At 38.4% G+C, this 26554-nt stretch overlaps 1 protein-coding gene across 1 annotated transcript in view; it reads left to right on the top strand.

The window, feature by feature from the left end:
- Inpp4b (inositol polyphosphate-4-phosphatase type II B) overlaps positions 1–26554 on the top strand; it is a 756225-nt gene that overhangs the window by 421138 nt on the left and 308533 nt on the right. The window contains exons 7-8 of the mRNA XM_026386173.2: positions 10613–10731; positions 12876–12992. Coding sequence (XP_026241958.1) covers positions 10613–10731; positions 12876–12992 — 236 coding nt within the window. The remainder of the gene's footprint in view (positions 1–10612; positions 10732–12875; positions 12993–26554) is intronic.

Raw genomic sequence — 26554 nt, 5'->3', positions numbered from 1 at the left:
GTAGTGGTTCCCTTCCAGATTTTCTGAGGAATCTCCATACTGCTTTGTAGAGTGGTTGTACTGATTTGCAGTCCCATCAGTAATGTATGAACATACCTTTTCCCCCGACATCCTCACTGACATTTATTGTTACTTGTATTCTTGATAATTGATATTCTGACTGGAGTGACATGGAATCTCAATGTAGTTTTAATTTGTAATTCTCTAATTGCTAGAAATTTTGAATATTTTTTTCATATATTTATTGACCATTCAATTTCTTTTTCTGTGAAATGCCTGTTCAATTCCTTTGCCTATTTATCAATTGGGTTATTTGATTTGGGGATGTTGAGTTGAATTCTTGGGTAGTGTTCAGGACTTCTCTGTTCTGCAGCTTCTGCATATCTGGGCTCTGAAGGATTCTGCATTCATTTAGCTGCTCTGCCAAGCTCTACCTTTGAGCTGTTCTCCTTGGGGAATCTCAAATCTTTGAGAAATGTGCTTTGTTTCCTTCAAACTCTAGTTCTCTTGGAACACTTTTAAATCATCTGATCTTTGCTGGTTTTTGAACTATTGAAGTAGTAGTGAATTTTACTCCAAATAATTTCTACCTTCAGTGTAGCCCCAGTTGGCTTTCTCCCAGGCTCTTGCTCCTCTTTTGTTTTTTATTTATGGATCACTAGCTTTACCTTATCTGTATGATTTGTTTTGTTTCTTATCAGTCAACATCTCATGACAGGGGACTGGCTACCCTCAGAGACCCCTTGTTCAATCCAAGTACTGAGATTATCTTTTGTCTATAAATATGCGATTGAAGACTCAATTGAAATGGGAAGTTAATCAAGCTCTTCAAAGCTTGTCCCTCCCCAATGAATGATTGATATGGAGACAATAAAACAAGATGTCAATTATTCTCTGAGAACCATCTATTTTTCCCATTTCTCCCTCTCCCCCTGATTTCCTGAATGTGTCTCTTTCTTTGCATATCTTTGCTTTTGTATTTTAATTTTACCTGTAAAATATTTGACATTAGAATGATATCAATTTCATAAAAACTTTTAATTTCATGCATACTAAGTCCAATGCATTTATAGGCGGGGGGGGGGAGCACTGAATCAATTATTTCATCTTTGAGCACTGCCCCATATAATCAAGCCCTAAATACAATATATACAATGCAGTCCTTTTAAAACATTTAGTTTAAGAAAGCATGTCTCAAAACTGCCTTGTTCAGGATTTATTGAAGCCCAGACCCATGAGTTGGTTGTATAATGTGGGAAGACACCCAAATTAAGAAACTGCTCCCCAAATTACTTGCTGCAACCTGCCTAAACAAGGGTACCTCAGATTACCCTCAGGAGACCACAGACCCTTCAATGCAACCTCAGAGGTCCCTGCTGCCTTATTCTTCATCAGATTCACAAATGCCTCCAAGATGTCCTCACAGGTCCTCAGTTGAAATCCACCAACTTGAGCACATCTTTGCTGACTGAGGGACCCTGACTGTACCTGCCACCCTTCCTGTACCTTTCTTTCCACCAGCCACACTATGATCCTCTCAACTTTTGGTCTGCAGGTAGATCAGGGAAGAATCCTTTCCCTTAACTACTTGCTCTGCTGGGTCCAATACTGAGCTGTGTGTTTATCCCAAATGGAGATCCTTTTGGCTTTCATATCAGAGTTGCCATCTTGGCCCCTGGAGAAGGGAGAGTAAAGGGCTTAAGCAAGAGCCTTCCCTGTGTTTCTTTTTTACTTCTTCAATCCTGGTAGTTACACTACAGATTTCCATTACGGATTCACATTTTTTTTTCTTTTAGTATTCAGTGGGACCTGCTTTCCTTCTTGGAATAACATTTTCCTCCTTTCTGAAGCAGCACATATGTTCTTGCTGAAAAGAACAGCAGAAAACTGCAAGCATTTGCTGTTTCCAACGTGAAGCGTGAAGTTGGAGCCTGCACTCTAAAAGGAGCCAAGTCTGTGTGCAACGTTAGGCGATGTCAGGCCAGTTTGGAGTTTACGGCGTGTAGTGTGGGATCTCAAAATTGGAAGAGACATGGGCACAGAGTTGTTTTTAATTCAATTGCTTGAGGATGGAATCGTAGCCACCTAGGGTAATATTCATGAAAACAAGACAAAATAGGATTGTCTCAGGATTGAAAACACAGAAGCTGAGGGAGCAGGGGAAAAGCTCAAGAATGGAAGTCTTCTGGTACTGACAACAGTGATTTGAACAAAATTTGTTCTTTTCAAATGCAAATCAGCTGTCTGCTGTACAGCTGGTGTTCTTCACTGCTCCCCAGCACAATCCAAGAGTGCTTCCCCTGAGCACCATTGTTCCTGCCAGAGGTCACAAGGTTTTTTTCTTTCCCTCCAGATTCTTAGATTGAGATTCTTAGATACTTAGATTGAGAACTGGTACTGAGTGTGAAGTTTATTTGAACATCAATAGTGTTCTTAATAAAGGAGTGAATTTCATCTTCTCAGACTTCCCATTTTTAATAAAAATAATATAAAGACTGGCATGTTTCTATTTAACACACATAAAGACACACGTAAAATATGGTGATATATTTTTATACTCTTCTGTCATGGGAAAAAGTAACAGTTTTCTCTCAGATTCCGTTTCCAAGCAATCTAGCTTTTTCATATCAAGGAAATAAGTTTCATTTATCAGTGAATCAGTTGTCAGAAAATTTAGGAGCCGTGGTGCTCAAATCTCAGTGTAGCAACAATTTCAAAGCAATATTTCTGTAACAAAATCTCTTAAGTTCCCTCTTGTAAATTATTGCCCGTTTTCCTCAAGAGCTCCATCTTCTTCTGTTTCCCCTCTATGGTATTAGCCTCAGCTTCTCAAGTTTTATTTTAATTCTATTATCTGAGTGTTGAGAGTCTTAAAATTCTCCTTACAAAGCCAAATCACTATTTTAAAGGCAGAGGATTCTACTGGGCAGATTGATATTATTGGAAAAATAGGAACTCAGACTCCAAATGACTGAGTTATTGGTAAAATGAAGATAGTCTTTAACCATGTGCTAAATGCTGTCATCTGTGAAGATTGACTAAAAAATAAAAACATGCACATAGAGCTGATGAGGCAGCAAAGGGTACATCATTGACCTGGATGGATATGAGCCACAGAAGCCAAGGGTCTGAGCAAGTTCTGCCAACACATAGTAAGGGCTCAGTAAAGCATGCCTCCTGCCCCCAGCCCTGCTTTCTTTGTACATTTCATGTATTATTTTAATAACCCTAAATTATATATGATATCAGAATTTTTAGTTGTAAGGTAGAAGCAAAAGTGTCTAGCATTATTTTAATATACCTAAGGGATTCTTGCATTAGAATAGCTTTGTTTATTCATTTTTTCATTCATTCATTCATTCATTCGTGTGTGTGTGTGTGTGTGTGTGCTTGCGCTTGTGTGCACACACATGTGTGTTTTGATTCCTAGGATTGATTTTTGTTTTCAACCTTAAACATTAAATTTCTGTGTTTTCCCCTGATCTTCTAGAAACCTAGAAATAATATTGTTGTTAAAAGTTATAGGAGTATTGTCTTTATTTGAATAAAAGGCCCTGGTTTTGGATTAGGGACATTATTTTTTTTTTTTATCTTAGTGCCAAAATAAACAACAAAAAATAGAAAATAAAAATTTTAAATTTTTATCTTTTTAATATTAATTTGGATGTCTAATTTTTCAACAAATATTACTTATATTGGCAGCTATGCATGTTTCGAATGCTCTTTAGTATGTGGCAATTAAACAACAACAGTTAAGAGGAAGATAACACATTTTTGTTATGCTTCTATTAAGACTTGAATTGACTAGCTAACTCAGGAGAAGCTGCGGTTTGTTAAGAGCAATGAGTTCCTGACCCCTAGGGTGCTGGGTCTTATGAATATAGGAACAGTGACTTCCATGATCTGTTTCTCAGAGTAATGAGAGCAACATATTAGGAAATTTGAGATAGAGGACAAAAGAACACAAAGGATTAATACCAAAAAAGAAAAATTACAGAAAGCAGCCTTGCCCAATTGAAAATACGCTAAAAGGAACAGAGAGGGCAAGCAGAGAAGCTACACTCAATGCATTAAATACTTTTAAAAATCATAGAGAATACAGAATGAACATGGAAAAAGAATTAATGACCACAAATCAGCCCAGCATGATTTAGAGCCACATTCTTCTGGGAAGTAACCTGAAGCAAATAATCAAAAGTGACCAAAGTGTTCCCCTCTACTTGTGTGATTCCCATTGTGTGTTAACGTAAAGGCGGGAGAAATTTTATACCATCTTACCGGGCACAGTTGAATTATCCTGGAATGCAGTTCACTGGGAACTAGGCAGTACCGTCTTCTCAGTCTACTCAGGGGATCTGAACTGTAGAGATCCTAGGCTTCAGAAAATTGCTGTCTTAAAATCCCTCAGGGGAAGGAAGAATAAAAAACAGAAAGTCAGTGGAAACTGAAAACAGGAAAGCATTTTATACCAGCAAAGTAATTAGGGAGAAGGGGCTATTAGACTCTTAAGTGTTCCATATATCTTTTAATGTATGATGTAAATTGATTTAATCTAAATGTAATCACTGGTATAGAATGGTAACTGTGAAACCATATAATGGAGTCCAGTAATTTATTGGGCTGGAAACATAACCTAAATTGGCTTATCAGTTGATTAGTAGAATCTAATGTTCTGAAGTACAAGGAGAAAGAATATATATATGTGACATTTTTAGGAAACTTGACCGAACATTAAGAATTTGAGAGGTGAATTAAAAAACAACAACAACAAAAAAAGAAAAGAAAAAACTACTGTGGGCTGTGGAAAGTCCTTCCTGCATTTTCAGGGAAGTGGCTGATTTTCCTAGCAGAGGTGGCAAGATAAGAATGGTTATTGAGGGAGGCCAGAAGCCAAATGGTTATTTCTCTAAAGCTCTGGGGATGCAGGGTCTACATTTCTATTCTAGAAAGTTCCCTGCCCTCCTTACTCTGGCCTTTTTAGCCCTTAACAGGTGGGGATTACTCTTCATTTTTTCCCACAAAGAATCTGTAGAGGGGACAAGGAGTGCTCTTCCTTCAGAGACAAAAATCTCCTCCTAGTGTAGCTTCTACCTGGCTACAAAGGATTCTACCTGTAATGTTGATTTTTAACTGCAAGATTAGGAAGCTTCATTAGCATCTGTCGTCTTCCTTCCTGATGAAGGAAATCTGCAGAGCAAGGAGCAAGTCCATCACCCTGGCATGTCTCAGTGTTTGAGATAACATCCCTCCACCCCACTCCACCCCACTCCACCCAGACCCCGTAGGCCAACATCCTGTAACTAAAGGAACAGCAGCCTCCCAGTGATTCCCAGCCCTTTTGTGTTATCTGCCTGCAGACAGGAAATAAAGCTTTTGCCTCAGACTTCTCATCTGGAAGTGCCCAGTCAGAAGTAAAGTTAAAAAGCATTAAGATTACTCACCCGCTTTTACAGGTGAGATGCATTAATATGCTTGTCTGTTCAAATTAACATACAACCCAATAAAGGGTTTCAAAATGTCTCTAAATAAAATACAAAAAAGGGTTGGAGATGTGGATCAGTGGTTGAGAGTACCCCTGAATTCAATCCCCAGTACCAAAAAAAAAAAAGTATATTGAGAAAGTACCAAAAAAAAAAAAAAAAAGTCACAGGTATATATTAGTAGACACTTTTATTGGAAAAGGGTGTCTTACATAAAATCAGGAGTAAACAAATTATCTTGAGCATTTAATTAGCATTTTGTATAAAAATGTGAGATAAGATCATTTTATGCTAATGAATCTTATTAATGTCAATAATAACAATGTAAAAGCCTTCTTATATGATTAGCATTCTACATGTGATCTTATATAGTCTTTATAACAAATGTATACAGACTGTTCTGTTCTCCATTTTGTGGAGAAGACAGAGGCCCCATTTTACAGATAAGAAAACAGAGGCTCAAAGAGGTTGAATAATTTGACAAAGTCATCTAGCTCTTAAGTATGATTCATATCAAATACAGTTTTATCTTATGTCAAAAACATTACTTTACCCTCCATATGCTATACTGTGTGGTGTCTGCTCTAAGCCTAAATTTCCTTTGGCTAATTTTGACTATAGAATCATGGAGATCTGCAAATTCTTGACAAACTGCCCCCCCCTCCCCCCCCCCCCCGACACAGACACACAAACACACTCCCCGTCTGCTTTATTCTGGATGGAAAGAAGGAAAAACTTTTCTGGATGTCACTAATGCTAGATGACTGGAACAGAGGTGAACGACAGCAAAGCAAGATGAATGACCCAAAGAAGTTCTTAGGATCTAGGAAAGTTGTTTGGGCTGACCATGAACTCAAGCGGCTCAGGCTCCGGCCACCTCTCCTTCTGAAGGCCTGTGGCCCTATCATGCTTACCCGCCACATCTATTGCAGGGTTCAGAACTCCCTGACCTGGGAAGTGCCTCTGAATTCAGCAGCACCCAGAGGTGCTGCTCGGGCCCCATTTCACACTGATCAGTGCTGGGGCAGAGCTTTCTGACGTGAGGCAGGAGACATTTTTAGGCTTCCAGCCAAAGTTGGCTAGGATGATGGAAAGCCTCTATGAAATCGGTAGATTTGACATGATTTAGAAATGATTGCCAAGTGTAATGAAACCCAATACTTTATTTAAAAAACAGAAGGGCTCTGTGACTCAACGAGTACCCTGGAGACTCCAGCTTTTCTATTCTGGAACCTCAAATATTAGAGCTTACTAGGAGATAAGTCCCCTTCCTGAATGCAAGCTTCTTAACCAGAGGTTAGCAACTGTGGCCCTGAGGCAAAATTTAGCAAAATTTAGGCCCTGTGGTTATTCTAGTGTTAGCCCAATAGTGATAGGGATTTTAAGCTTTGGACAAATTCTAGAATCAGGCCGCAGTGGGCCTTCATTCATCCAGCAATGAATTCAGAGATGAGCCCTGTGGGAGCTCTCTCTGGAGAGAGGGAGGCTCCATTTCTTTTTACCATTATACTTCCACCAAGAATTTGCCTCCAGTGAAGATCCGCCTGGCTCCTGGACAAATCTGAGCCTGAGAGGCTGCTCACTCGCCATGGTTGGCAAAGGAAAGCGAACCCCTCACATTGCTAGTTACAATGACAAGAGTTAATAGGCAACATGTTCACTCAGAGCTTTTATTATTTTTCTCAAGAAAAATTTCAAATCATCAGAGGGTGCAGTGGCACATGCCTCTAATCCCAGTAGCTTGAGAGGCTGAAAGCAGCCTTAGCAATTTAGCAAGGCCCTAAGCAATTCAGCAAGACCCTGTCTCAATAAAATAGACAGAAGGGCTGGGGATGTGGCTCAGTGGCCAAGTACCCTGAGCTCAATCCCTGGTACCAAAGGGAAAAAAAAGTCAATTAGTGGACACAAACACATTTGAATTCCAGCCTGTCAACATCGTGTGTATTTCAGTTCGTCTGGGTTCAGTGATATACTTTTAAATAGCTCGATCTAAATTAAAGTCAGTAAAAAGGTCAAAATAAAAATTTAAAAAAATCTATTGATGAATGTATTATTGCTGACTAGCATTTGTTTTAGGGTTCTTAAATAAACAAAACAGAAGCAAAGTCCCAAAACTTGGCCTTCTTTTAGTCTTTTTTAAGTTGAAGAAAGACATTTATGTAGGGCTCTCTTGGGTAGAGTTGTATTTGGGTAATGCACAGTGGTAACAGTGGCTGGAAGTTTGATATAACTTTTTTTTTTAATTTTTAAAAACAGATTTTTTTCAAGATTCTCTATTAGCTACGAAATAATTACCAAGAAGATTAGATTTTATACTGTTCCAATGAGTAATATCTCCTTGAAGCAATCCACTCATTCAAAATTTATCACCCCTCCAGGGGTACAGTTTCAATACAGTTTGAGATCCATGATGTTTCTGGGTTTCACTTTAGGAAATGCATTTATAAAGAAATATTGGATATGGTAAGAAACTGAGTATGACTGAGCCAATAAAAACTATTTTACATAATAACAACAGCAAATGTTGGTAAGTATTAGTATAATGACATTAGTAAACATTACTTGTGCATAGAAAAGTCTGTTTATAACAGGCCTAATTTCTTCCTTGCTTCTACCCTGAGTGGTAGGCGGACACAGGCATTATGTATCTAAGGGTTTGTGACTTACACAGCCCACAGAACTAGGAAGAAAGGAACCTAGAGCTGTATCTCAGGAGTGCTGTCTGATCTCAGGGCCTTGCTTGACATTTTGCCACCTCAGCCCTAAGGAACTGTCAGTACTGTGGGCTGTTAGGAAGAAAAGAGATAAGTGCAGCCCAAAAGATAACTATTATTTTCTGTGCCTGTTTTTTTGGGGGGGGGTACAAAATATAACATACCACTATTGTTTTATGCTGCTTGGTACTGGGAGGTCTGCAGATCAGGCACAGAACATTTCAGTTTAGTTGTGATTTTTCTCTGTCCTTGTGGGGAGTGAGGCTGAGTTTCTCTGATGAAATGCAGAACAGCTGCTCACTTCTGGGAAATAACCACAGCCCACAATCGAGCCCGATAAGAACTCAGAAAGAATTGACTTATTTTGAGCAAAGGTGTCATGAGCTCACAAGATAGAGGTGAAGCTATAACCAGAACATGAGCAACATTCTTGTGTTGGAAACACAGTGGCCCCAGCTTTAAAATCCAAAGACACATAGATGCAAGGCAAATGAGCACACATTGATGCTCACTGTGAACAGAAAACCAAGAGCGATAAAATTGAACAGGTTCATAAGACAAGAAAAGGAAATGATCAAAACAACCACCAAAGAACCGTAAAATCTAAATCTAGTTTTTTCTTTCCTTCCATTGACATGCTGATATTATTGAAACCTTGTATCAGTCATTATAGAACTGTAGATCTCTTGGGTTGAACAGTAAAAGACCATGGCAAAAGGTCTTCCAAAGGAAGTTCCAGGGTGCAGGAGAGCAAATCCATACCCTTGGGGAAAAATGTAGAGATGGTAGGGTTTGATGTCAGCAAGCTGCTAGGGGATTTAGTCATGTAGGTATGAGCACTTCATGATTCTAAGCTCTAGTTCTTGAAATGCAAAACTGCAATACTAATCCAAAGCACCATTTTGAGGAACAAAGACATAATGAGCAGAGTGTTTTAAAAAATAGTGAGGGTTAAATAAACTCTGGCTATTATTTTTTCCACACGAGCTTTCCTAAGCTCTCCTATACTGCTAGAGGCATGTGGTTTAAATAAGGACAACATATGACAGAATGCCAGATAGGAATAAGAGGATCCCAAACTCTGGCAAGAAGTTAAGAAGTTAAATAATTTTTCCAGCATTGCTTAACTATTAGAGCTCTATGAAAACCAGGCCTATTTTATTTCAGAACTCCTGCTTTTTCCTATCTCATTATGCTCCAATAAATGAGACGATCTGTAAGCAATTGAAAGGTGATAATTACGTCTATGATTTCCTTTGCTTTCAAGTTTCACATCTCAGCTATATTACCTTTGTGCCCATGGATAAAGGCCTACCTGCTGCAGCAGTGCTGTGACCTGGCTTGAATACACCCATCCTCCCCTGCCTTCATGCTTTGGTCAGGGAAGTGGGGCAGGAGCTGTACAGAACCCTGCAGCCCCACCAGGTGGATTCCAGGACCCAGAGCCACCAGGCTGAGCCTAACATGAGCCACCTCTGGTGAAGGCATTTTGCTTCACACTTAGCCACACACTTTACATCACATCTAGTGAGGAATGAAGTTACTATTTCAAAACCCGGAGGGAGGGAGAATGTAGTTAGGAGAGTGGATACAGGACTTAACTGTAAAAGCTATTTCTTATGGATGTTTTCTTCCCCACATGGTGGGAAGGATACGTGAGAGGGAGAAAATATTCAAGTAAATATGGTATGGCAGTAAGAGTCTGTAATCTGAGCCTGGTGTCTCAAGGGAAAGTTCTTAGCTGTGTGGCCCCTGGGCAAGAATTACCCCATCTTTATTCCCGTTGCTCTCTCCCAGGCTTGGCTTGGAATTCCAGACAGAGGGCTTTTTTAAACCCCTCCTCTGCTTCCTTTTCTGCTTGAGTGCTGCTGCTGCTGCTGCAGGGTAATCACTCTTCCTGTTTTGGTTGGTTTGGTGCCTCTGACTGTATGTAGGAGGGCAGTTCTAGAAAATAGGTAGGAAAGGACCCAGTGCGCATTCTAACATCCGAACTATCCAGACCACTGTCAGTAAGGGACATCCTAGTTTTTCTGGACCTGGCCGAAATCAGCTTACTTCATCAAGGAGTCTAAATTGAAGCCCAGGGTTTAATGACTAATTAAAGTCACCCAAGTCCCAGCAGGATGTGCAGAGTCACACATTAGAGCTGGGATCTCAGAGCAGTCAAGACTTGCATGAGTTGCAAATGTGGTCAGTGGAAATGAACTCTCAATTCGGCTCCGCAGCACGTGACTTCCTACTTCTGTAAGGTACTTCCAAAGGACTTCCTCTGTAAAACCAGCCTGAGTCCCGGGAGGTTTCCTTCAGCGCGTAGCTAAGTTTACTTTCAGCCAGGACAGAAGTTTTCCCTGAGATACAGTGTTAGTTTCCTTTTTTTTTTTTCTTTTTTTTTCCCTCTCTTTCCTCTGCTGTTGCCAGCATGCAAGGATCTCGTGGCTCCTGTCCGTGATCGGAAACTGAACACAGTGGTGCAGATCTCTGTAATCCACCCCACGGAGCAGAGTCTGATAAGATACTCCAGCACTGAAATTGTGGAGGTGAGCATGCTGTGTGCCTGCATTTCTCTCTCTCTCTCGCTTTCTCTCTCCCTTTTCCCCCTCCTCACCCTCCCACCTGCCTCCTGTCACCTTTTGAGCAAACAGCTCAGGGTCTGTAGCCATGCTGTTACTGTCCTCTGTCATTAAGGAACGCCTACCTGAGGTTAGTAAGCCTGCACTGGTAACTCACCAGAATAAACACAGCGGGGATCTTAACCTTTTTCAATGAAAGATTGTATTTTTCTTCCGAAGATAGGAAAGTTTCTCCTTTGAATCCCCAAATAGACATTAGAATGGAGAGAGGGGGGAAATATAGAGAGAGGTTTTAATTGAAAGAGAAAGAACATTTATTTTAGGGAAGAGTTGTAAAGTACCCATAGAAGTTCTAAAGAGGGTAAGTGTTTTTGCTCTTTTTTTTTTCCCCCTGTATTCTTCAGTCCGATTGTGGAAACTTTAGATTCTTTGCTGTGTGTGTATTTTTCAAAGTCCAATGTTTTTTTTTTTTTTTCAAAGAAAGGTGATTGATTTGTGAAACTGTAACATTTCCAGGCTGAAGGTGTAAATATTACTCATCCGATGAGAGATTTCCTATTTACATTTATTGTTACTAATATGGCCTTCAGAATGTGTCAAGAGGAAACTCGTTATTGTGCTGGATCAGATTCAAAAGAGGAAGTGTTTCCCTTTTGATTATTTTGTTCGGATTGCATCTTAGTGAAGAGAGAGGTACTTTTGTGCACATCTGGAGCTGGGGAAAGTAGACTCTAAACTCCTTCAGGTTTGCTTGTTTTTCTTAGACTTGTGAGCTGTGTCTGTTTAGAACCAGGAATTTCTCTGTAAGAACTTAAGCAGCCTGCCCCAGACCTGGCTGGCTCAGAGCTGCCCGTCTGCTTTGATGCGGTTGGCGGAATAAATGATTCAGACCAGTCACTTCTATAATAGGAATGACCCAGATACCCATGCAGCCCTGAGTCTGCCCTTTGAAAACCTTAGGTTCCTGTGCCAATGTAATGTATAGTTCATGTTGCATTTGAATTAACAAAAATAATCTTATTCATCTAAAGATAGCTTGGCTAAAGTTGTAAAATTGTTGACATCCAATTTTTTTCCAATCTTTATTCTAAATTAGTAATTTTCAAAATATTACCAAAAACTTAAAAGAATTTATTTATTTATGAAATTCTCTTTGCCCCATTTTTTACTGTGATAAAACACACATATCATAAAATATATCACTTTAAACATAAAAATGATTTATGTTTGCAAATTTCAAAATTTTATATTTGAACACACATTGCTATTTTTGGCTGTTTTATTCACTTAAGTGTTTGACACCATAACAAGCAAAAAGTATTTGTTGAGTAAAAGAATGAATAAATGAATGAATTCATGTGGGATTTCAGAAATTTCTATAGAAAATTGGTTTATAGACCCCAAGCAAACATTCCCATGATATTCAGATATGTATGTTTATGTGTATATATACATAATTTAGTGTTGGATGTCAGCTCCCTAAGATTAAATCTTGGGGCATTGAAATATTCTGTATACTGCTTCCTGAGCTAGTTATTTCATAGTCCCAATCTATCATATTTAAAGTTTCTTTCATTAAGTTTTTAAGTTGGTCTAGCAGGAAAAAAAAAAAAAGGTCACAGCTGATCATTTAAAAACAAGCAGGTCCTCTCAGAGCATGGCTTTCAGTTGAATCATAGCAAGGGAAAAAATGAACAGCATAAGATTACCAAATGGCTGTTTTTGAGAAAATAACTTCATGTTAGTTTTATCAGTCACTATCTTGGATTATTCACGTAAATTATAGGTTATAGCTATGAAATATATTTTAAATGGACTGACTGCTGGCACATTCTGCATATAATGAAATAAATTGTTTTTCAAGTCTCATGATTAGCAGCTCCAACAGTGATACAAGTCTATCTACCATCAACAGCTGTACCAGTGCTCTGGGGCCCTGGGTCTCCTTGTTGCCTGTGAGCAACATTTGGCAATTCAGATCTGTCTTCTAATAGAACTATTTCCTAGAAAAAGAGCCTCAGACACACTTTCTGCATTCTCATGTGTCACCGCGTGTTGCCGACTGCAGTTGCTGCCTTATTGGATACAACTTGTCTGCTTGTGTGTTTCAGGGGACAAGAGACCCACTGTTTTTGACTGGTGTCACATTCCCATCCGAGTATCCCATCTATGAGGAGACCAAAATAAAACTAACCGTCTATGATGTCAAGGACAAGTCTCATGACACTGTAAGTACTTGTGCTTCTTTCTTTCTGTAGTAAAAGAAGGAGTTAGTTATGCTTTTTCAAACTACTGGACTTTGGATACAATTGGCATTTTTCAGAGAGGGTATTTGTACTGCATTCATGCTTGTCTTATGTTTATAGTTTGCTGGGTGTTTGTCAAATTCGCTTGGTTTATTGCCAAATTGGCAATTGGTTTCAGAGCAGAAGCTTTCAGAACAGATTTTTCTCTTTTTTAGGAAAGCTGACTTGATCTCTTGGTTTGCGTTTTTGTTGTTGATGTTGTTTAAAGCTAAGTGGGTGATAATGTGGCCAGAAAGCAAATAGAAAAGATTTAATAATATTTCAAAACTTTCAAGATATTGTAATTATTCTAAAGGCACGGATTGACAACATACCCTACTTTTAAACTTTATATTCTTTTAAATACTGTAGATAAGCTTCCTCTCTTTTCCCTGACATTTTTATTGGCACCAAAGCTAACAGAGAAAGTATTGGGAATCACTAGGCAGAAACTCTAATTGGCCTCTTTACATCAAGGCCATGCAACATCTTGTCCCCAATGGTCTTTTGTCCCAGATACTTCAATCTTCCACCTGGTTTGAGTTTCTTTCCAACTGAATCACCTCTCCTGGTTAGACAATGGGGTACCAAGGCACTATCCCTAGGGGCTATTCTCAAAACTCCTGGACAGGACAAAATGCTACTGGGGAGATATTGAACAGAAGGAAGAAGTATTTTCCTTTATATCTGTCCCCTTAGAATGAACTTTTGTGTTGTCAGGGCAGGGAAACTATGGAATCATCAATGGTGGTCAATAGTGAAGTAAGAGACAGGAAGGGCTTTGATGGCAGGTGGGGACTTTGATGGAAGCTAAGGGATACTGCCAGGCCTATAGAAGAGCACAGTGCCTCATGCAGGGGAAATTTGCTTTAAACACTGCCCATACTTAGGCATTTCTGTTTGATCCATGGTAACTTTTACATGTCTTTCCATTCTTCACCGGTAGGTGTATGACACAGGTAGAAGGAACTTCCTTTCTGTCCAGTGCTGGGGATATTTAGTAATGTATACTGAAGGGATTTCAACTCATCTTAGCCCCAGAAAAGATCACTTCTTCAAAATGGTAGAACAGAGTCTCATTTCAATACCACAGGTACATGCGATAGAAATAGGCATGGCGGTCTGGTGGGTTTGTAAGAGGGCAGGTTCCACAGTGACACTGGGTGGTTTTGTGTCCCTTACCAGCTTTGTGACTGTGGGAGAGTTAATTTCCAGTGCCACTGCTTCCTCTTTTATAATACTCACCTTGGGAGACTGTTATATGGGTGAAATAAATTCATACACATAAGCTGTATAGAAGACTGGGGCTGCAGCTGCTGCTGGTGTTGGTATTGCTGTTGGGCTGCTGCTGACGGTGCCTCCTAAATAGTAAAAATCAAACAAGGGGCTCTCTACTAATGTCTTTTCCTGTATTTACTAACTTGGTCATATGTGGTCCCATATTTGTTGTTTCTGACATCTTTGAAAAAAGGGCAAGAATTTGGGTTAAAACCACAACTGAAAAATATTTGGGAGCTTTGTCTTTTATTCTCAATTTGTGAGATAAATGTGGAAAAGTGGTCGACTGTGAGTGTGGCTCTGGACCTGTTGTGACAGAAGTTCTCCAAAGCCCTCACCTATGGCCGGTTTTGAAACCTCCAATCAGAGAAGAGAGAAAGGGAGAGAAAGGGAGAAAAATCACGAAGTTGGGGAGGGAGGGAGCTCTGGGTCTTCAGAATGGGTGATAGAACTGTGCAGCTGAGGAATAAGCAGAGAATGACCAGAAGGAAAGAGAAAGCAAGCAGAAACGACAAGATTTCATGTTCTGCAATGCTCATGGTTAAGTGCAATCCTCCAACAGCTCCAGGGTATAGGCAGGACAGACAATGTGAAGGGCCAGAGTTATAGGCATACACCATGCTACACAGCTGGTGATATTGCCCTGAGCACTTGGTTTTGTTAAGGATTTAGGAATATCCATGCTTGAAGTATTAAATACTGAAGGTGTTTGTATTCCCTTCAAGTCCCTTCATTTAAAATGTGCATGCATATTAATGCTCCAGAGATAAACAATTTGCTTACTCATTAATTATGCTTTTTGTTGACTCCAGTTCTGGAAACTAATTATTTGGGGTCTTTTAAAGACTTTCTTCCTTGATCAGAAGTGTTATCACATGAAAGTATTGGACGAACTGGAATCCCTGCTGTGAAATAAAATTTTTGAAATTTGAACATACTTAAGAAATGCAGCTGGCTTTCATTTACCAAGTGCTGTTAATTAAGGCATAACCTCTTCCTTAAAATAGCTAACAGTTAGCTCCAGTGATGGAAGTGTAAATAGAAACACAGTTCATTGATATGCTAATAGTCCCTGTGGACTGGTAGTCTTTATCCTGGAATTTTTTTCCCCTGAATTCTTACTTTTTCCTTGGAGGTGGGTGGCCCGGAGAGGAAAAAAGGGATTTAAAATACAGCTATTAATTGTAAGCACTTAAAAGCCCAAATGCTTGAAGATCATAATACTTTTAAGGTATAAGCAATGAGACTCTGAATATTTATATGTTATTTTAAAAAATAATGTTACATTCATGCCTTTAAATGTCTTTTAACTGGCTGGTTCTTGCAAGTCATTGCTTATACTACACTGGCCCATAACCATCAGATCTTCTCTACTGGTTGATTGCCAATTAGTTAAGTCCAATAACTAAGTTGCTTCTGTTTTCCTATTGACCTTATGATTACTTAGGTTTAATTGGGCAAATAAATATGTTACTTTACCCTTTCAAATTCGCTTACATACATACTAGTCTTAGATATTTTTAAAGAGAAGTAATGACTTTTCCTCTATGTCCTTGACACAGCAACTACTTTGCTAACTACTTATTGTTCTTGTACACTTCTAAAAATCCAGACCTAGATTGATTATCCTTGGTGACTTTAGTAGAAATGCAATTAATCATCATAACAAATGGAAAGAGTCTAACTGTTGATTTAGAATGGCTTTCCTTTCCTCCTACTACATCCTTCATCTTTCAGTTCTGTGCTGAGTCCCTCTCTGAGGCGGATAGATGGAAAAGGCTTGGCAGATGGGGGTGAGTCGAGTTCTGGGGGCTATTAGCATCCTTAATAGGATTCAAGTGACATTTTGATTATTTTCCTCATTATGAGGGAATCATTTTTTTTTTTCAGGATGGGCTGCTCCAACATCCAGCTGTTTGGTGGGGTCTTTAAAGCCTGAAATTAAAGCCCATGGCTGGAAGAAGAAAGCCCAAGTTCTTTTCAGGGAAGTTGATGTCTGGAGATTTAACAACTGTACATCCCACTTTAAATCTCCTGGAAACTGAAATGTGGACAAACATGTTTTCAGAACATTATTTACAGTCTTAGGGAGTCAGGCTGAGAATTTGAGGTTTTCACATGTCACAGTGGAAACTTCAGAACAAGGAATAACTTAGAAAGCAAAGACTAGCACTATCAAAATCTGCCCCTTTCCTCCTTCCTCCCAGGCAAGTAGGTATTTTTGAAGGTAGGACAAGGCTCTTTCAGATCCCCACTGAGGACAGCCAGCCATCAAAACTGCAAACATATGACTAGGTTACAAAGTTGTTTTTGCCCATCGTTGAAATGTGAATTTCTGCTCTGTTTTGCAGAAGTGCACATTGACCCTGTTCTTTTTACTCTGGGGGTAAATAGATGTTTGCTGTATCCTCATTAACTTATAGGAAAACATCTAGATGCCAGTAGACACTGAACATTTCTCAGGTAAGGATATATACCTGGAGATGTTTTTTATTACCAATTACTAGCAACCCTCATTAGAACCTTTTAGAAAAGTGAACTTCTCAAAATTGGGTGTAAATTTATTGAATTTTGTGTGTTATATGTACAAGGCACTCTGGTTATAATATGATTTCCTAGACAGTAGTGTCTAGTTTACTGTTTTCATTTTTTTTCCCTAGGGAAAATAAAAGTATTTTGTGTTTAGAATAATTTGACTTTGCTTGGTGTTCTAAACTGGCTTCTGAAGAACTTTAAGTCCTAACTATGTTTGTTGAGGTTTAAATTCCACTGGCTGTTTTTCCTCTTGATCTGCATGACATGAAACTGTGAGTGAGGAAAAAGAAATTGAGATTTCCAGTCACTAAGTACATACCGAACACTATGTTTAATATGTGATGCAGGGTTTCCTCTTTAACCCCCATGTAACTCCTTTGAAGAAAGTGTTGTTATGCCCATTTTCAAGATGAAAGAAACTGATATTCTGAGATATTTCAGCCAGGTCATATTTTTCGGCCTATGTGATGGCACACACATTGTTTATAGGTTTCCCTTCACTTTTACCCTACAGTATAGCACTTTTACTTTAGCTGATATTTTGAAACACTCCCTTTATTTGGAGTTTAACAGTTGATTGAGGAAAAAAGTCAGTATTCAAGTGTAGGGAAAAAGATCCATACCGTAAATATTTAAGCCCTTAAGCATGTATAATTTAATTTCAGATGTTCAAATAAAGTTTATAATGAAGTGGCCAACTCCTATTGATGGAAAAAAAAATGTCTGTTAATATTGTGAAATGCCTCAGTTTATGGCTCAAATTTTGCTTTCCTCTTCCAGGCTTTGTTTTTCCCTTCCCTATGTTCTGTGTGGTCTTGAGCTTGGCCATGTGCCCTGCCTTTGCCTTTTGGAAGCTCCTGTCTCTGTTGTCACTTGATCTGTGATGGGAGTTATAGATTCTGTGTAGAAGGAGCTCAGGTTTCTTACTTAGTCACATTTAAGTAAGTTCACTTTCTTTCTACCTGCCGAAAAGTAGCATATATTTTTACAAAGGCATATGTATTTTTTTATTGAGGCATAATTTGCATAGAATAATATAGACAGATATCCAGTGTTTGGTTTGATGAATTTGACATTCACACGTGCCCATGTAGACATTTTGTTTATTCCACAAGTCCCCTTGCCACCCGATCAAGGCAGCCACTTTCCTATAGACTTGTTTTGCTCTTTGTGGAAATTTGCATGAATGAAATCATGCAGAATGTGTGCTTCCAGTAGCTGGTGTCCTTTGCTTTATAGGTTGTTTAGATTTGTTCATTTGTTGCATGAATCAATAGCTCATTCCTCTTATTGCTAAATGGCATTCTGTTCTAGAGATATGACACAATTTTTTAAAACATTTTCTTATTCAAAGACATTTAGATTGCTTCTGGTTTTTGATAATGATGAATGAAACCTCAATAAAAATTTGTGTACAAATTTTTTTTGAATAAGTGCTTTTATTCTTTTGAGTAAAAACTGAGGAGTATAATTGTTAGATTATAAGAGAGATTCATGTTTAATGTTCCTAAAAGCTGTCAAAGTGTTTTTCAAATTTGTTATATGACTTTATACTCCTAATTATAGCAATATATGAAAGCTACAGTTACTAATAGCACACGAGATTGCCAATCACTTTCATTTAGCTTTTCCACTGAGCTTACAGTAGTATCTCATTGTGCTTAGGATTTGCATTTTCCTGATGACTAATTATGTTTAGTATCTTTCTCAATGCTTATTGGGTGGTCATCTTTTTTTTTAAGTCAAATCTTTTGTCTATCTAAAAATAGTTTTCTTTTTATTATTGATTTCTAAGAGTTCTTTGTCTATCATAAGAGTGCTTTTTTGAATATATGTATTACAATTTTTTTCAAACCTGCCTGATCATTTCCTACTGGTATATTTCACTGATCAGAAGTTTTAGATTCTACCTCCAACTTATTAATTCTTTAATTTATAGTGCTTTTAAAAAAGAAAATTTGATAAGATCACTTAACATGAGAAATATACTCTCAAAACATTTGAATTTAATATTTTTAACTAAGGGCTCATGTTGTACAGCAGATCTCTAGGACTTATTCATCTTGCTTAACTCAGACTTTATGCTGGTTAATTATCACTTCCCAATTTCCCATGCCTAGCTCCTGGCAACCACACTCATACTCTCTGATTCTACAGATTTGTCAACTTTAGATACTGCAAATATGTGGAATCATGCAGTGTGTGTCCTGTAACAGGCTTATGTCACTTAGCATGATGCCATCCAGGTTGATCCATGTTGTCACATATTGTAGGACTTCCTCCTCCTTTTAAGAATGAATAATATCCCATGGGTGTATTCACCACATTTTCTTTATCTGGTTGTCAGTGGATACTTAGGTCATTGCCCATCTTGTCTGTTAGGAATAGTGATGCAGTGGCCATAGGAGTGCTCATGTGTCTTAGAGATCCTGCTTTTAATTAGTTTGGATTCACACCCAGAAGTGATGTTGCTGTATTATATGGTCAGTCTAATTTTAATTTTCTTGAGGAATGTGTCTAAATGTCTAATTTTAATTTTCTTGAGGAATGTTCTAGAAGGTGTCTAAACTCTCTAAATTTCAATTTGGTTTATTTTTACACTCAGTTTTCTGATGGGTTTAACAAAAGCTATGATGTGGTACTGTGTGTGACTTTTCAGTGTCACAATGGGGGTGAGGATTACTTGTAACTTTTTACAGCTTATCCTCTCTACTCATTTCCATTTCTATCTCTTGTCTCCTTTATTTCCTCATCTTTGCACTTTACATATTAGGTGAATTTTATTCTGTGCTGCTGCTCTTTGCACTATCTTTTTCTCTCATTCTCTCCGTGTGCCACACCCATTTATGATAGTCTAGTACTTTTTTTCTGTATTATCTCTTCAGAGGGTTTTTTGTAGATATTTTTGATTTGGACTCTCAAAAGAGAAGAAAAGGGTATTTATTGATCCCTCCCCTCTTTCTATAATAAATAATGATGTTTGCTTGGAGAAAGACTGCTATTTGATGGTAGAATAATATGATGAAAAAATTAATCATGAATGTCTTTTTTTATTTTTTAAACTTTTGTCCATAATATTATAAAACCACTAGCCGAGGGGCTGTGGCTGAGGCTTAGTGGTAGAGCCCTTGCCTAGCATGTGTGAGGCACTGGGTTCAATTCTCAGCACCACATATAAATGAATGAATAAAATAAAGGTCCACCAATATCTAAAAAACAAACAAACAAACAAACAAAAATACTAGCCAAATACATAGGGAGAAATCACTCATGGTATTGGTCTGAGCAAAGATTTCTTGGATATGACCCCAAAAACACGTGCAACAGAAGCAAAAATAAACTAATGGGGTTGTATCAAACTATACAGAAGCTTCTACACACCAAACAAAACCACTAGTATAGTGAAAACACAACACACAGAGAAAATATTTGCATTCTGTATATCAGATATGGTTCTGATATACAAAATTCGTAGGGAACTCAAACCACTCAATAATATGAAAACAACCTAATTTTAAAAAGTAGGCAAAATATATGAATAGACATTCTCTAAAGAAGATATAAATGGCCAATGAGTATATGAAAAAGTCTTCATCATCACTAATCATCAGGGAAATAGAAATGTAACCCATAGTGAGATAATCTCACACTAACTGGAATGGTTATTAGCAGATAGACCAAAGACAAAAGGGTGGGTGAGGAGGTAGAAGAAAATGAACTACTGGTGAAAAATGTAAGTTGATATAGTTTTTATGGGAAACAGCCAGTTGGTTTCTCAAAAAATTAAAATGGTACTGGCATATGATCCAGCAATCCCACTTCTATCCAGAGGAATTAAAATCAGATGTCAAAGAGATATCTGCATTCCTACATTCTTTGCTGCATTATTCCTCACAGTAAGAAATGGAACCAACCTAAGTGCCCATGGACAGATAAATGAATGAAGAAAATGTGAGGTTTGTACACAGTGGAATCTTATTCAGCCACAAATAAAAGGAAATTCTGCCATTTGTGGCAACATGGATGAATCTGGAGGACACGGTGCTAAATAGAAGAGGCCAGACACAGAAAGACAGATATCACATGATCTCACTTAGGGGTGGAACATAAAGAAGTTGAATGCACAGCACTGGAGAGCAAAATGGTGTTTTCTGGAGGTTGGAGTGGATACAGAGAGGGGAGAATGCTGATCAGTGGGTGCAAAGCTTCAGTTAGAAAGGAGGAAGAAGCGTCAGGCTCTCTTGCCCATAATGGTGACTATAACTTATAACAACGGGTTACATATTTCAGAATCTCCAAGAGTAGATTTCAAATGCTCTAGCCATAAAAATATGATTGTCTGAGGAGATGGATTTGTTAACTGGCTTGATTTAGTCATTTCACCATGTAAACATAGCAAAAAAAAAAATCACGTGACACAACATAGATGCATTCAATTATTATTTTTTTTAAAGAGAGAGAGAGAGAGAGAGAGAGAAAGAGAGAGTGAGAGAGAGAAAATTTTAATATTTATTTTTTAGTTTTTTCAGCGGACACAACATCTTTGTTGGTATGTGGTGCTGAGGATCGAACCCGGGTCGCACGCATGCCAGGCGAGCGCGCTACCGCTTGAGCCACATCCCCAGCCCCCAATTATTTTTTAATTTATATATTTTTAAATTAAAAATTTATTTTCATAAATGAATCCATAGATAAAATCTTTTGCCCTTGGGCAAAGGCCTGGATTCTCAGATGCTTGACTGTGAAGGAGCCACATTCTTTTTCCTTGGGGACCAATAAGAAATATTGGCTCAGCAGACGTGAAGTCTCTCACCCTTGATTGTATGTGAATGTGTAAGTTTCAGAAAAATTGTTTAACCTCTTTTGACATTGCAGTACATGGAATTAAAATTACCTTCTTTCATTTAAATAGGAATCACTGGGTAGGACCACTTGATACTCTGTTTCTGAGGGAGGACAACTATTAATCACACCTACTATTAATCACCCCCAGCAGAGAAGCATAACCTAACCTGCATTTCTTAAGGGAATGGATGTTGAGATGAGGCTCAGCTCAGTGAGAACTTGGGCCAGAATTCCCTATTTAACATAATTTTTTAAAAACTCAAAAAAGTTATTTTTATGGGAAGAAGGAATATTGGGTATAAAATTTCCTTGAAGTTTATGAAGGGTAAAAAGATACTATCTAAGAAGAGCCAAAGAGATACACATATATGTATATCTGGCCCAACCTATATCCATGTGTGTGTCTGTGTGTGTGTGTCTCTCTCTCTCTCTCTCTCTCTCTCTCTCTCTCTCTCTCTCTTTCTCTCTCTCTCTCTCTGTGTGTGTGTATTTAAATAATAAGACTTATCTGATCAGGCATCAAAACTTAACATGAGACCACAGCAATTCAATCTGTACAGTATTATGGCAAGAATGGACAACTAGAAAAAAGAGAGAGAATATAGAATCCAGAAGTGGATTCCAGAATACATGATGATTAGCTTTGATTTAGATGGCTTTAACTCAGCAGATAAAGAGCAGATTATTTAAGAAAACAGAGCTGTGAAAAAACTGTTCATCTTGAAAAATAATATTACAGTTATATCATATTTCATGTATGGAAATACATTGCAGGTGGCTTAATTAAGTGTGGGAAAGCTAAATTACATCAAAACTCCCAGAAAATAATCTGAGAGTTTTTTATATACTTATCTGCATAATCTAGGGGTGAGGAGCAGAGGAAATTTTTTGAGGAATGGCAGTCCAAAAAGATATATATGTAGTAATATATGACTCTATGGTATCTAAACATTTTTTTTATGAGAAATATGGCATACAAAAGAGAAAAAGTAGATGTGAAATATAATTTGCATTTTGCAGATTGGTAGATTAATCTCCGTAGAATAGAGTTCTATTTTGAGAAAAATGGTCAAAAAATTAAGCAAAGGATTTGAAAATATGGTCTTGAGCAATATGAATAAATCAGCAAAAAAAAGAAGCATGAAAAATGTTCTAATTGTCTTTACATGAAAACGTAACATTAGAATAGCAATGTGATTACCAATTTTTTTAAAGACTGGCTAAAATTTTAAAGATCATGACATTTTAAAGATTTTAAAGATCAGGGCCATTCCCATGCTAATATTAGGTCTTCCTACAGATTTCCTTTCTTCTAATAAAATGAATGTCACTTAAAAAGATGAGTGCCCTTCCCATTATCTGGACACAGAATCTGTGGACCTGAGAGGAACGTCACTTTTGCATTCTGAAAAGTGTCCTGTCATAAATTACAGATTGAATATAATTTTTTGCATCTTTTAAAAAAATAGTCTACCAGCATCTATTAAAATAAAAAGTATATATTCTGATCCAGCAATGATACTCCTGGTTACCAACCACATAGAACACTAAGATTTCAGGATAAATGGAAAGAGCTAGGCACAGTGATGCATGCCTATCATCGCAGCTACTCAGGAAGCTGAGGCAAAAGGATGGCAAGTTTGAGGTCAGCCTCAGCATCCTATGAGATCTAAGCAACTTAGTAAGAGCCTGTCTCAAAATGAAAAATTAAAAGGGCTGAGAATGTAGCTCAATGGTAATGCAACCCTGGGCTCCATCTCTGAACCCTCTCCCCACAAAGAAAAGAATATATGGAAAAGCATGTTTGAGCATGACTTGTGATAGTGATAAACCAGAAACAGGGTGAAGGCATATCAGTAACAGAATGTGAGAATAAGTGCGGGGTACCCACAGAAGGATGTAATACATTGAATCTCTAAAAGCATCCATGAAGAATCATGTGCCATTGCATAATTGAGAAAAAGGGGTGTTTCAGAAAACACTAGATCACTTCATGTTTTAGAAACTTGTAAGGAAAAGTGCCTTTATCTATGTCTGAGTCTTGTGTTTAGATATTATACAATTGTACATAACTATAATGAGCATGTAAAGAAGTGTGGGAAGCGACGTACAGTGGATGGAATGGAGAAGAAGAAGAGTGAATGAGGAAGTGAGAGAGTATGAAGTAAATAAGATGATAACAGGATAAAATATCATGCTAATAGGTCTTCCTACAGATTTCCTTACTTCTAATAAAATGAATGTCACTTAAAAAGACCAGTGCCCTTCCCATTATCTGGACACAGAATCTGTGGACCTGAGCGGAACGTCACTTTTGCATTCTGAAGCTACAGCACATCAGGACTGTCAGCGGTCCCCCATGGGAGGGACTGTCCTGAGCAAGTGGCAACTTGGGAGCATACTGGCAGGTGCAGGCCCAGGGAGACTCAGGGGACCTCCTGTCAGTGGTCATCATATGGAATGAAGGCAGTCACTGAAAATATCACCCGCGGCAGGTTCCTGCAGAGAAGGAGGAAAATTCCAGTCGTTCGCAATATTTCATGAAGCTCCTGGGAACTCCCTGAAACAACTAAGAGGAAGTTCAAAAGGCGCTCTGTGTTCTCCATGAGCAAGTGGGAACACATCATTGTGCTACGTTTTAGCCAGTAAATGGTACAACGCAGTCATACTCAAAGTAGACATAGAGCATGCATCTTTTCACCACGTAACACAAATAAAGTAATCTGATAACTGACTGACCTCTGAGATTTGTGAGTGACACTGAAGCCTGAGTGGAAAGGCAGATTAATTTTGTTTCAGGTTATTTCCCTTGATAGAATATATGGATATATGCTTTTTCATCAACTTTTAAGGACTCTGCAGTTGTTACCATTTGCCTGGGGGCTTAGGTCTTTTAGCACTTGCTGGCCCACCGTGCTGTCTTGTCTACACTGCAGCATCCTTGACACAGCAGTACGTGCAGGTAATGCTTAGTGAACTGACTGTCTGGTGGTGGGGAGCCCACCGGATGGCAGGTGCTGGAGTCGTGAGTCTTGCATCGGCTTCTCATTAATGCTTGGTTTCGTAAAGCTGAAATGTGACATTGTTGGCAAAATATTTCTTCTGCTTAGAAAGGTGCAGAAGCTAGAAATTTAAAAGGTTATTCTGCTTTGCCTGGGAATAGCTTTTAATTACCAAAAGTTTATATATGCTGCGCCATGGGAACAAAAGGAAATTCTAAAGAGGCATGGCCTTTCATCGGAGTTCTTTGAATGGAATGATAATTACAACTAGTTTGGGGTTGGCCTTTCAATTCAGGTACAGATTATTTTTAAACTCAGAAAAGTCGTCTGTACCACTGCAGCAGATGATGTCACATACTGAAAAATGTTAAGGACATCTGTTTCCACATCACAAAGATTTTGTTCTCCTTTTGCTATAAGCTGGGTTACTTAGGTTTTCATAGAAGTGACACAAGCTGTCTTTGAAGATGCACTTATTCAGGCTGGAGCTAAAGGCTGAGGTGACAGCTGCTCCTTACACACTGTCCCAAGGAATTTGTGTGTGAACTCACAAAGATATCAGTCTTTCACACAAACTTGGGTAATAGTTTTGAATCATGCTACGGAGAGCAGCTTTTGGAAGGCACCACTGAAATGTGTTGAATCAGTGATACCTAACATTTTATATAATATGCTGATGTTTTAAAATTGCCCCTTAAAAAAAAGCACTGATAAATTATAACAGCACTTTGCAATGTGTGAAAGAAGTTTCTAAGAAAATATTAACTGCATAGGGCCTAAGTGTAAACATCAACTCACCCACCACAACCCCCACCCCATCCCCACTCAGGGAATTTGAAGCACATGTTTTAGCTGCCACAGTTGCTTTTCATTCTTGAATTTCAGTTAAGACACAGTGAAACACGCAGAGCAGCTTATTCTGGCCTCAGAGTAACAAAGAAACTGGCCTCTCATCTTAAAAACTCTGGCCTTGTGGCTATGGATTCACACCTATACACTTTGTGCATTGAGTAATATTCACAAAGTCGAGCATTAGGTAAGGCTTTCAACTGTAAATTCTAGGCTCAAGATCATTTGTAGCTGTAAAAAGCCCACAATATCTTTCGGGCGTTGTTGATATTCAGAGGAATTTTCTCTGTACACTGAGACCCTCTGCAGTTAGTGTAGGTTTGAGGTGGAAGCATGTCTTCCGGGGTTTATCTTCTCTTTTTTCTTTTTTCCCAGAATATATGTGGAACAAACACCTTTCCTTCCCATTAGTTTCTTTAACTTTGAACTTGCAACCTAAGCAAGTATCTGAGAAAAGACAATACCAAACTGGAAATGAATGATTACAATAGAAAATGAGAGGCATTTGAAAATCCCACCGAAGGATGTGAGAACAAGGTTTCTGAACACCACAAGGGGAAAAAACAGACAACACAGTCTTGAAAGCCATGCCAGGGACATTTGAAGATTTAGGATCAAGGATACAATTCTGTGTCTCCTCGCAGATTCCTTCTCAATCATAATGCCATGTTGAGAACAGAGGACACAAGGTTTTGTGGGTTTGTTTTTTTTTAATGATTTCACCATGATTTTATTTGCACTCACATAAGCACTGGGGGAGTAGGAGGCTGTTAGTCTAGCCCCAGAGAGCTCCCTGGATGCCTTCATTTTAAACATTCTCTTGTGTTTGCAGCTCTGAGGACATATTTTCATGTTTCTGTCTTGTTTGCTAATTCCACCACTCCATCCTTGAAAATAAGAGCAACATCTTTGTATCTTCCACAATCCTTTTATTGCTCAGAGATATTTGGCCCTCTAGTTCCATCATTAATCCACTGTCATTTCTTGAGCCCCCAG

Source organism: Urocitellus parryii, chromosome 10 (genome assembly GCF_045843805.1).
Source record: "Urocitellus parryii isolate mUroPar1 chromosome 10, mUroPar1.hap1, whole genome shotgun sequence".
Classification (NCBI taxonomy): domain Eukaryota; kingdom Metazoa; phylum Chordata; class Mammalia; order Rodentia; family Sciuridae; genus Urocitellus; species Urocitellus parryii.
The sequence above is the reverse complement of the archived record's forward strand: the minus strand, read 5'-3'. Positions and strand labels throughout refer to the sequence as shown.